Below are 13138 nucleotides of genomic sequence, written 5' to 3'. Positions count from 1 at the left end.
GTTCTGGAAACTTCGGTGGTGGTCGTGGAGGTGGTTTTGGTGGGAGTGACAGCTTTGGTTGTGGAGGAAACTTCAGTGGTCGAGGTGGCTTTGGTGGCAGCCATGGTGGTGGAGGACATGGTGGCAGCGGGGGTGGCTATAATAGAGTTAGTAATGATGGAGGTAATTTTGGAGGTGGCAGAAGCTACAGTGATTTTGGTGATTACAACCAATCTTCAAATTTTAGACCCATGAAAGGAGGAAACCTTGGAGGCAGAAGCTCTGGCTCCTATGGTGGTAGAGGCCAGTGTTTTGCCAAACCTCGGAACCAAGGTGGTTGTGGTGGCAGCAGTAGCTAGGGCAGGAAACAAAGCTTAGCAGGAGAGGAGAGCCAGAGAAGTGACAGGGAAGCTACAGTTTACAAAAGATTCGTGAACTCAGCCAAGCACAGTGGTGGCAGGGCCTGGCTGCTACAAAGAAGACACGTTTTAAACAATACTCGTGTGTACATGGGCAAAGGACTCGAGGACTGTACTTATGACTAATTGTATAACAGGTTATTTTAGTTTTCATTCTGTGCAAAGTGTAAAGCATTCTGACAAAGGGTTTTAATGTTGATTTTTTTGCACCCATGCCGTTGATTGCTAATTGTAATAGTCTGATCATGACGTTGAATATATGTCTTTAAAAAGAAACAGAGGTACAATTAGACTGACATCTGCAATAATAGATACCAGAAGACGATGGAGAAATATCTTTAAATAACTGAAGAGAAATAGCTAGAAATTTACAATCAGCTAAACAATTTTTCAAGACTGATGGCAAAAGAGGACCTTTTAAAAAGACCTGTAAAGATTAAGTGAGTTTATCACCTACAAATGGTATACTTCAGCAAATGGCAGTTTTTAAAAAACACTTTTTAGCACACTAAGGAAGTTCATTATGTATATCATAAAATAATATTAATCACCATCAAAGCAATTAAGAGCAAGAATTAAGATTAATATGAAATCTTACCAGTTATATAAAATATATTCATTTATTTGCATGCTACCGGAGAGATCCACATTTGGTCTATTTTCATTATTGAACTCTTATTAAGCAGGATTCAGTATGACTATGTTCTTTTTCCTTATATTTTAGATTGAAGAAGTGGCACGGCGTCTCATCTGGGAAAAAAACCTAAAGTTTGTGATGCTTCACAACCTGGAGCATTCAATGGGAATGCACTCATATGACCTCGGCATGAACCACCTGGGAGACATGGTAGGTAAATGACAAACAACCCTGCTTTCGCCTGTAGGAAAGCATGACTTCTTTCTCTCCAAAGGCCTTTTGAAGGTAAACAAGAAAGGAGAACTGTCTCTATGTGTATAAAGTTAGAAAAATGTAGAATTTAAAAGCAAGAATTTGTAGATTCCTTTAGTCCTACTGTGACTATTTTCCTTAACAAATCCCTTCTTTAGAGGAACATTTTAAACTCACAGACTACTATCGCTTTTATTTATTAATTCTAGAAACCATTGTCTAAAGACTACTCACAATCTTTAAGAGCTACCATACTTATGTAAGTCTAAATTGGCAATGGGGGAGCGTGGGTATTTAACATCACAAATAATCTCCCATTAGTTTTTAGATTCTATCCTACCCTACCAACCTTTACCACTGTGGCCAAAATTAAGAATCACAGTACCCCTTAGAAGGGAACATCGTAGGTAGATTAAATTCCTAATTAAATGCAGGCATCTCCTTTCTAACTCTTTTTCACAAGGAAAATCAGTTCAGTCCACTTTTTATAAAGCCCTTTTATAAAATTCTGCCTTGCTTTGAACCAACACCCTCTAGTTTTTACCATTTTCTTTTTCTCCTTCCCAATGCCTAATTGGGATGCTAATGCAAAGATAATTCAGCTACCAGATAGTTAGCAGTACCTATGTTGGTCATAACTACCACTGGTTTTTCACTGTTGTTAATTCAATAAGGATATTGAAAAGTAAGATAAAACTGAAAGAAGGTACATAAATATGTATTTGCCTTGTATGCCTTGTAGACCAGTGAAGAAGTGATTTCTTTGATGGGTTCCCTGACAGTTCCCAGTCAATGGCAGAGAAATGTCACTTACAAGTCAAACCCTAATCAGAAATTGCCTGATTCTCTGGACTGGAGAGACAAGGGGTGTGTTACTGAGGTGAAATACCAGGTGAGTGTCATCATCCCAGCCTCCACCCCAGGCAGAGCTCTCTCTTCCTTACTTAGTCTAGCTACCTAATTTGGCAGTGAATCTCCCTTATGTTACTTTCTAATTATTTTTGTTATCTTTGTCTTCCCAACCGAATTGTAAGCTCTCTGAGGGCAAGGAGCACACATCACACTTGATTTGTACTCCCCACAATGCTTAGAAACCAATGGTTAGAACCACATTAGACAAAAACTGTGAACTGAGCAAACTTTCCATGTGCCTGCTATCCGTCCACTGCACTGGACCCTCCACCAAGCCAACTGCTTGAGAAACAGTTATTATATGTGAGAGAATATTGATCAGGAAGTTTCTCCCTCCATCTCACTAATGAAATTCGGGTTTGAAGGCAAGGAAGGAATTAGAACTCAGAGTGGCCTATAAATTGTACCAGTCAAGTTAATTCATGGCTAGGCTTGCATTAAAATAAGAAATACGGGCTTTATAAATTTGTTCCTATGTTTTTGTATTTCTTTAGATTGCCTATTAAGAAAAAAACAACTACAAAAATCCTAAATTAGTTAGGGGTAACTAAGGGTAACACACATGGACCGCCTTAGAGGCCAGGAGGGTGAGGGAGAAGAATCAGCATATGCCGAGCTGCTGCCCCAGCTTGTGACCGATGAAGAACATAAACATTACGAAGTGAACGATACTTCTAATCTCCTTCCACCTAGATACTTTTCTTTTAACTAGTTTTGGGCTTATTACTGGAGCTTCTCTTAAATATAAGTTTCGGAAGACCCAATAAACTACATATCTAGGTGCCGACTATGAATAATTTAATAAACTTCTTTCCCTGGATGCTTGCATTTTAATGGGTGATGGGTAATTTTGCTTTAACCAAAAGCAAATTGAATTTGCTTCCTTTGGGTAGAAAGCCAGGTGGGATGAGAGGAGGAGAGAGAGCAGTTCTGATAGGGCTCGGGGCCCTCTGCACCTTTTTAGCTAAAAGCAGCTTTGTGTTTTTCTGTTTGTAAAATATCTTTTGGTCAAAAAATTCTGAAGCTAAAAGCAAATTTAACCTTATGTTTCAGGCATCATTTGGCAGGAGGAAGAGTATTTTAGGTCAAGTGAATCATCCCAGCTCCTCTCACAATCATTTTACTGTAGGCATCTATCTCCCTTCCTTATGGGTGAAGATAGCTGGGATTTCGTACATGCTTAGTAAGAAGTTTCTTAATATATTTGAATATGGAAATCATGCTGAGCTCAGCCCTTGCAAATCTTTATCGAGGCTGGACAGAGAACAATCAAGTATTTAGTCTTCAGTTCCATTGTCTAGAAGAGGAAATGGTAGTAGGGGGCGCTGTTCCCAGAACTACTAGCAGGGCTGACATGTTGGGTGTTGCCTAGTTTGTGTCGTTCCTACTGAGTTTCTGTGATCGCCTTTGTGACTCTTTCTCGGCTTTAGGGTTCCTGTGGTTCTTGCTGGGCTTTCAGTGCTGTAGGGGCCCTGGAAGCACAGCTGAAGCTGAAAACAGGGAAGCTGGTGTCTCTGAGTGCACAGAATCTGGTGGATTGCTCAACTGAAAAATACAGCAATAAAGGCTGCAATGGTGGATTCATGACAAGTGCTTTCCAATATATCATTGACAACAACGGCATCGATTCAGAAGCTTCCTATCCCTACAAAGCCCAGGTGTGTCACAAGCAAACGTTTTGTGCTACTCCGTGAACTGATGCTACCCTTGACTGACTGTACTAAACTCACCACCAAGCCAATCGCTTGAGAAACAGTGTCATGTGTGCGAGAATCCTAATGAAGAACTCGTAAATTCTCTGGAGTTCGCTTTCTTACGCAGTAACCTTCTTAATTTATCAGTGGCATATTGGTTTTAAACAAGCAAGTAGAATTCATGCTTAAAAATGGATTTTCAGCAAACCTTCCACAAAATTCTTTCTCTGTATCCGCCCAGTATTTAAACGTTGTGGACCTGCAGCCTCCCGTGCTCAGCCTTATTCTCAGATCATCAACCGCATCATTCTTCTATCTACCGAAAAGCTAAATAATGCTCTTATCCTCTCCTTGCAAGTTCATTATATATTTTACTGAATGATAGTAAAGTATCTATATTACAGAATATTTAGAAAAGGATTTTTAAAAATCACTCGAAACCCTCCTAACCTTACCACTCTTATTTTGGTTTATTTCTTTCAAATTCTTTTTCCCACTAAGCATTTTAAAAGCATAGTTGTTTAAAAGCATAGTTGGTAACGTCTCCTTTCCCACTTGAAATATATTCTAAATGTTTCCATATTATCTGGTCTTTATAAACCATCATTTAAACTGCAGATCATCTTGTAGACATTAGATCATCAAAAAGGTATTAAAGCTCTAGTCTAGAGTTTATGATCTTTATGTAGTATACCCCCACGATCCACCCCAGAGTCTGAGGGACATTATCCCACAACTTTTGCATGTATGAAGATGCTTACAATTTAAAACAATAGAATAGTTCTGTATTTTCTCTATTACTAATGAAACATGGAAATGTTAGGGTTTGGAAGATGTGATTTTTTTTTCAAAAAGAGGAAGGAAGCTTAGACACTTGAAAAAGCTAGATGAGGGAAAAATACATATTTGAAATCCAGAATGAAGATATTGGTGATTTATAAAGAAAATTGAAGTATGCTTCTTTATCTGATTTATACATTTATACACTTTTTTTTTTGCAGGATGGAAAGTGCCAGTATGACTCAAAATTTCGAGCTGCCACATGTTCAAAGTACACTGAACTTCCTTTTGGCAGTGAAGAGGCCTTGAAAGAAGCTGTGGCCAATAAAGGACCGGTGTCTGTTGCTATAGATGCGAGCCATCCTTCTTTCTTCCTCTACAGAAGTGGTAAAAACTCAGATATATTATCCTCGTTATATGCTGCCCTTGCACTATAAGAAAGAATATTATCCTTCCCTAATGTTTTGATTAGGTTAAACAGAACCCTCCATTTCATATATCCATTTTATAGCCAGTTCTAATTAGTAAAGTAATACTTCCTAAAGTTTACTAACACTACACGCCAAGTACTATAATAAATTCTTCCATGCATTATCTCATTTAATCCTCATAACAACCCTATTTTACAGATGTAAAAACTAAGTCTTAGGTAGGTGAACTTGCCCAAAGCCACACCACCTGAAAGTGGTCAGCTGGGGTGAGAAATCATGCCACTTGATTCTAGAGCCCGTGCCCCTAACCTCTGCAGCCACTGGGCACTGTAGGTGTCACACAGGCATGCACAACAAGGCCACCCACCAATGATGCCGCATCGTAGAAGACCACGTAGATGGCCATAATCTTTTTTGAAACCTCACCTTAAAGATCATTTAATCTAGTAAAGGATAAAAATGTACGGAACAAACAATTTAGGAATATATACAGAGAAATATCAAAACTGACTGTATATAAGTTAAAAATAATTAAGAAAAGGTGGCAGTTTGTCAAAGAAGATTCTGAGGGAACTATGACTGGGATGGATGCCAGACTTGGCAAGAAAACTGACAAATGCAGTACTGATGGCAAAGCATTATGAACTTGAGTTTAAACATAGGAGTATATGTTCCTAAAAGTTTAATTAATCTGGCCATATATGCAAAACAGTCTAATAAAAGTAACAGCGTTTTCAAATGTTGTCACGTGCCACTCACTCTTTCTCCACCCATATCGTGTTCTTAGGTGTCTACTATGACCAGTCCTGTACTCTGAAAGTGAATCATGGTGTCTTAGTGGTTGGCTATGGTAACCTTGATGGGAAAGACTACTGGCTTGTGAAAAACAGGTGATATATTTGTACTGTAATGGATATTTAGTTAAAATCAGGAATCAGAGGGAACCCCGACAAATGCTTTCTTGTGATTATGATGATGATAATCATGATATTCACAGTGATAACATTTATAGCTTTTTATACAGTGACATTTTAAATTACTCGGTACTCCGATTTCTTCATTTCCTATTTTGCCTTCAGCCGTTTGTTTTCATGACTTATCTTCTACAATCCTCTGATCATTCCTTCTTGGTCTCCTTTATGAATACCTATTCCTCTGCTTAGCCCCCCAAATGCTGGTCTTCTCTCCAGGGCTCCATCCTTTACCTATTACTGTTCTTATTCTACATTTCTCTGAGGTACATCCATCCTTCCATTGTGATTTTTAGCTATAACCTACTTGCTAATGGCTTTCAGTTCTCTAGCTCTAGCTCTGACCTCTGCCCTGAATTTCAGACTTACTAATCTAGACATGTCTACCGCCATGAATCTCAGTTTCTTCAAACTCAGCATGTACAAGGAATTCACCCTCTCCACCATATTGTCCTCCCCCAGAATTTCCCATCTCACTAAATGGCAACATCACACAATAAGTCACCCAGGTGGATACTGTGGATGTGCCCTAGACCCCTCCTGATCCAATCAAGCTAATTTTACCTCATATCTGTCCCTGCTATAATTACAAAATCTCAGAATCATAAAGAACTTTGGAAATCATTTCTCCCACAAGAATTTTGTCTGTTTTTTTTTTTTCACTAGTCTGTGGCAAAGTGGGAAAAAAATATTTAGGCGAATCTTTCATAAATCTAAATTTATTTGACTCGAAGGAATATCCTTAAATTAGAGATTATATCCTCTTAAGTGTTGTTTTTGCTCTTGAAATGTCCTTTCTTCTACAACATTATGGTGATGTTAAGGAGTACATCGTTTTTTGTTGCTAATTTAAAAATTGGTAATTATGTCAATCTGCACATTTAAAAAAAATTCTCAAAGTCCATGAAATAAAAAGGTAAGAGAACCACTGATCCCCTTAACCTTTATCTGACCCATGAATTCTCTCTGCAACATCTCTGACAAGTTATGACAAGTCTGATTGAATGCTTCCAGTGCCAGGGAGCTCACCTCCCCCCAGGTAGCATATTCCATTTGACAGCTTTAACTATGAGAAAGTCTCATCTCAGCTCCACTGCCGGGTCAAAAAGCTGTTTGAGAGCTGCACTTTTTGTTGCTTACTTTAGAATTCCTTGTCCTATGCCTTTTCCATAGTAGTCGCTCAAAAATATTTCTTAATTGACATTCTCTAGAGGAATTTAAGTTTGATAGGAAATCACCACCTATGATCCTATTTAGAGATGGAGCCTTGGAACAATAATAATACTCTTTTTCTGCATTAGGCATATTTACGAAGAGGATTAAAGATGTGGGATGGACTTTATATTGTTTTCCTTAAGTATTAAGTCTATTCATCAAGAATAGCACTAAAACCTTCCAAAGTATCCTTTGAAAATTGCCTAAAAGCTCTGGGGAAATTATTATATTATGTTGTTTTACAGCTCTTCATATAGAGTCACTTTAGGAGAAAAACAATCTAAGAGATAGAAAGTTGATAATGTGATTTGATTGTAATCATTTGTAATTTTGTGTTATTTGTTTCTCTAAAGCTGGGGCCTGAACTTTGGTGACAAAGGATATATTCGGATGGCAAGAAATAGTGGAAATCACTGTGGGATTGCCAGTTACCCATCTTACCCAGAAATCTAGAGGATCTCTTCATTTTATAACAGGTTAAGAAAGATGAGACACTTTCTCTTCACTTAATTTTACCTGCTGTATCCAGTAGACATAAATGTGTCATGATCAATGTATATTTACTGTACTAACAGAATATATAGTTTGACTCTTCTACTTTTAACTTTGCAGATCTTGGAACAAAGTTTACTAAGTAAAAATTAATAATTTACTGTAGATATAACTGTATGAGAGTTGATCAACCTAAGACAATCTGTTATGTTTATCATTGTCTTATTTTACACTCTACGTCTTTTTAAGTCCCCTGATGTCCTTTTGTAACTTGACGGCATATAAATGTTTAATAAATACCTGTCTTTTCAACCTTGTATCATTATTACATACCATTCTTTTCTTATTCTTAGGTTATTGTTATAATCATGAGAATGTAAATTGTGGTATGCTGGCGATGAGCTATGGCAACTTCAGTGGAAGAAACTAAGCTATTAATGTGGCTCACAGTGTATCTTAGCACATAAACGGATTCAATAAAATATTTTAAATGAATGATATTAAAGTAGACAAATGCTTAAAAGACATTGTATTTTCAAACACTTTGGAAGAATTGTTTTAGTGATCAACAATTAATAAACTAATTCGATTAATCTTACCTAGTCTTTAACAAGTTGGCCAGGACTTTTTTGGGGTAAATAATTAAGTCAACCTGAAAAAATAACCAAACTAAATTTCTTTTAATATTTAGTAGTTAATATTCCTTTACTCATTTTCATCTAATTCAGATTGATCTTCCTCATCACTGCTCTGGATTAGTAGACAGGTTCGGAAAAGGCAACAAGAACTCTAGGTTTCATAAGTTCATGTCTATCACAGGAAAAAATGTGTGGGTTGGTGTTATTAGTATACCTTTAACTGAATTCAAACTAATTTCACTATCTCTGTATCCCTCTTTTTAAAGTACATTTTAAAGAAAAAGAATTTGGCATAAAGGGAGTCAAATATAAGGGGGTAGGAGGAGGGTGAAGTGGGTAAAAAGGATCAAATATATGGCAGCTGAAGGAAACTGGACTTTGGGTGGTAAACACACAATAGAATATACAGATGTCAAATTATAATGTACACCTGAAAATTATATAATTGTATTAACCAATGTTACCTCAATAAACTTAAAAAAAAAATATATATATATATACATGGTCATAATATATATCATCAAAAATGTAGAAAAACATTATAGTTAAAAAGTATTTAGTTGATTATTTTTTAGTTTTTATTTTGTCCACAATTTTTCAAGCACTGTAAATGGAACAAAAACATGAGTTTCTCCTCTGTAAAAACTATAATATGATATGAAAATATCTGAATTTTCTTTCGTTGATAAAGTTACAAGTATTGCTAATATTGTGGTTTACGGACTACATTCAGAATTAAAGGAAATACTATCTTTCATTTAGAGGTTAGGGAAAATAAAGATGCCCCCACACAAATTCACAAATTCTCTGAATTCTATCCAGGGATCCTCTAGGCATCTGTGGATCCCAGCTAAAGAAACCATGAACTAAATAAGTAGGGCAATGAAATAATTAACAAAAATCTTTATTGTCCAACATAAGGGGAATATTAGCAATAAGTAATTTCAAACTTATGGAAACAAAACTTTTTAAAATAAAAACTTTGAAACAAGAAAGAAATTTAAGAAAAAACTTATTCTGGAACCTGTATACAGGATGTTTGAAGACAATAAAAAGGATATTAACTAGAAGTTATTACAATAAGTGTATATGTGAGGTGATAAAACCCTGGACAAATTTAGCAGCTGTGAAAAAAATTTTTTTAAACAAATAAAGAGCAAATCTGGGAATCATCATGGAGTAAAAGTTGACAAAACTTTTAACTAAATAAAGGTAAAGAAACAGAGAATTTAAGCATTCCAGAATGAGAAGTCTACTTGACAATGCCATTCAATACATGTAAAAAAAATGAAGAGAATTATTATTCCTTTGAATAAAATTACTCCTACTCTTCTCTAAATGAGGATCTTGATGTTTCAAATATGTGTACTCTAAGTTAGTAGGGAGCTATGTTAATCAGAACATGTCTATCTTTAAAAACAAAAATAAAAGCAACCCTTATAGGACATAATTAATTAAGATGAATCAAATGTATCTTTGCAGATGTACCCCCCAACCTTCACTTAATTTTCCAACCAATAGCCGGAGTGATCATTTAAAAATATAAATTCCGTAATATCTTTCCCAATTGTAACCACTGAATAACTCCCACTACATCTGAGATAAAATACCATTTCCTAAACATTGACTATTAAGTTTTGCATATCCTGGCTTTTCTATCTCATCTGGAGTCAGTTCTTCACATTTGCTAGGCTCTGGCCATACCAGCCTTCCTTCAGTTCCTTAAGCACTTCTTCCTTTAGGGCCTTGGGAAATGCTATTCTCTCTGCCCAGAAAACTCCCCGACTCCCAACTCTTCTTCTAGTAACTTCTATTCAACCTTCTGGTTGTAATTCAAAATGGCATTTCCTTGGAGAGCCTTCCATGACTCACCCTCTCATCTAAATTAAGTTTCTACACTTTGACTTTCTCATTGAATCTGGTGTTTTTCTTTTATAAGCGTACGTTAAATTGTAACTATATATGTATTTATATGCTTATTTGTATAACATCTCTTGCCTTCATTAGATTGGAAGCTCAGTGAGGGCAGAAATCATGACTCTTGTTTACCACATCGTACCTAGAACATAGCACAGTGCTTGCCTCAAAGTAGTCGCTATTGTTGAAAGAATGAATGAGGGAAGAATGAATACAGATGAATGACCAACACATTATAAGTTTTAGAAGTAAAAATATGTCCTAATAGTTTGTTCACAGTAATGGACATCTAATATTTTTTAGGAGCTGTTTTAAAACTGTTAAAATCTAACAGAAGCCATTATTCAAAACTTTCTCTCCTCTCCTGCCTCTTTCCTACCCTTCCCAGGCCCATACTTTGAAATGATCTTGTTTCTTTCTCCTTTTTGCTTCACTAAGAGAAAGATTTAGTGAGATTGCTTTAATAAAACAAGAAGTTAAAATTTTATAACATTCAGGTAGCTAATCAGCTCCTGCGGTTTACAATATGAGAGCTGAAACAAGAAGGCAGAGCATCATCTTGGTCAGCCTCTGCTAGGAACGCATGTGTAGGAAGACTCAAACTTTTTGCCACTCCACACATGTCTGCAAATGACTGCAAAAGGGCTGTACTGACTTGATTATTGATTTGGGGATTACAAATAAATTTTAGTAACTAGGCGAATTCACAAAATGAAGTCTGTGAATAAAGGAGGTTTTACATATGTGTGTATATATGTGTGAATATATGTGTGTATATATCTGTGTGTGTGTGTGTATGTGTTTAAAGAATGAAAAATCTCCATCCCACTCCCTTTCCCTATAGGCTCAGATCCCTCCTCTTTAGAAGTAACCACTATTATTAGTTTCTTGTATATCTTCCTAGAATTTATTATGCATATACAGGGAACTTAAACATACGTTATTTTTTTAACATTAATTTTGAAGGGGTCCAGAATATGCCACAGTGGCATAAGGATTACTTTGAGTTGAAGATATCTGAAAATCAATGGCTACAGGAAGAGGCTTTTTCTCAGCTCCTCTTATTTCCTAAAAGCAAAGCCTCCAAAAAGAATTCAACTGTTATGAATCGCCCACTGAGGAATTTCACAAGGGGAGACTTTTATCACTAAACATGAGAAGTTAGCATACATCAACACCTGGATAAGAACATACCTAAGCAGATACTGTCATAAAACTATCATCTATCTCATTTTTCCTAAAAATCATTTGTTCTCCCATAAGTGTCCCTCTGCTTCTCCCCAAGTCCAGTTAAGATGGCATATAAACTTTGAATTCTAACCACATCTTTGAGTCCCATTTCTTTGTGAATTCCTATGCATGTGTACATAATTATTTTTTTTCCTCTCTTGCTAATCTGTCTGTTGTCAGTTTAATTTGCAGGCCTCCAAGTACTAAACCTAAAAAAGTAAAGTTTTTCCTCTCCAACAATTTCAAACAGCAAATGATAAATTGCTTAAAAATTTATCCATAGTATATAGATATGTGCGTCTTGGCAGTGCTTGTGTAATATAACCAAGAATTTACCAGTGTTTAGACAGCAAAAATGTTATGTTCTCTAACATATCTAGTAGCTGTTGTTAAACAATTAAGAGGCACCCTCCAAATGGTACTATCATTAACACCAGGCATAACTGAAGGTTGTTCTGTTTCCTCTGCAAAAGCCTTATGTCCCGCTCTCTTAACGAATTGTGTTAAAGATCAGTAATATTTTTAAATCAGTGATAATTCTTCCAGCTGTTTCTTCTAGTATGTATTTACCTTCAAGTTTCTAATATGTTTGTATTGCTATTTTTTGACTTATCAATTTTAAATGGTCTCTAAATACTATTATAGTGGTTGATGTTTAAGATCACTTGCACCAACACCACCCATTTCTCCACTCTCATCTTCAAATTATAGTCAGTGATATAGTTGCTTAATTTGGTAATTTGCATCGAAGGAGCTCTGAACACACCACCTAAAATATGCTGCTCTGGCATATTGCCTATTTTGAGTTAAGGCACTTGAAAAACATTGAAGGACATTCTGATCTTCTTTCTTTTTCTGAAAAGGAGATGAAACTCCCATGTGAAGAGGTCCTGCCTATACCAGAAGGAAAGGGACAGTCTTATCACCAAGGACATGAAGTCCAGGCCAAGATAAATCTGTACAAACGTTAACTAAGCCTTATCTTCCCAGTCACTTCTCCATTCCTTTAACTTCCCCAGCCCAAACCCTTCTGCCTAGTCACATTTTCACAGTTTACTACGCTTTATCCAATTCAGTATATAAGCATTCGATTCTACCTCTTTGGATCTTCATTTTTCTTGTGAAGACTTCCACGTAAAAATACATGCAATTAAAATTTGTATGCTTTTCTCCAGTGTCTTCCATCAGCTTAATTTTAGCCAGAGACCCAAAGAAAGCAGAGAAATTATTCCTCCTCTACGGCATTATTCTATGATTCACAGATGGGTATTTACTTTCTCTTTACTGTTTTTTTCTATAGTTGTTAATGACTCAAAATAAATTTAATATGAAGCACCATGTCATAAACTTAATATGTCATCATTAGGTGGTGTCATGACTCTCCCTCTGTCAACACTGAAATTAGTTGTGAATTGGGGCAACCAACTTTACCAGAATTGATTTTCTCATTTCTAAAACATAGGTAATATTTGTGTCTTCCTCACAAGGTTCTTGGAAGAAGTAAGAGTAAGATAGAAAAGTAAGACAGTGAGGGCAGATACATTCGTTAGATCACTCCTTTCTGTCGGTGG

At 36.2% G+C, this 13138-nt stretch overlaps 1 protein-coding gene across 2 annotated transcripts in view; it reads left to right on the top strand.

The window, feature by feature from the left end:
• The window catches only part of CTSS (cathepsin S), a 22989-nt gene extending 14712 nt beyond the window's left edge, over nucleotides 1–8277 (top strand). Inside the window, exons 3-9 of one of the 2 annotated variants that reach the window (XM_006919748.3) lie at nucleotides 1123–1245; nucleotides 2030–2179; nucleotides 3630–3857; nucleotides 4895–5060; nucleotides 5892–5994; nucleotides 7644–7766; nucleotides 8136–8277. In XM_006919748.3, coding sequence (XP_006919810.1) covers nucleotides 1123–1245; nucleotides 2030–2179; nucleotides 3630–3857; nucleotides 4895–5060; nucleotides 5892–5994; nucleotides 7644–7743 — 870 coding nt within the window. In that variant the 3' untranslated portion in view covers nucleotides 7744–7766; nucleotides 8136–8277. Of the gene's footprint in view, nucleotides 1–1122; nucleotides 1246–2029; nucleotides 2180–3629; nucleotides 3858–4894; nucleotides 5061–5891; nucleotides 5995–7643; nucleotides 8100–8135 lie in introns of those variants that run through there. The other variant, XM_025052285.1, reaches the window with a different exon arrangement.
• The last annotated feature ends 4861 nt before the right edge of the window (nucleotides 8278–13138 follow it).

Source organism: Pteropus alecto, unplaced genomic scaffold (assembly GCF_000325575.1).
Source record: "Pteropus alecto unplaced genomic scaffold, ASM32557v1 scaffold106, whole genome shotgun sequence".
In the NCBI taxonomy this organism is placed as follows: Eukaryota; Metazoa; Chordata; class Mammalia; order Chiroptera; family Pteropodidae; genus Pteropus; species Pteropus alecto.
Note: the sequence above shows the minus strand (reverse complement) of the source record. Positions and strands in the feature narration are given on the sequence as shown.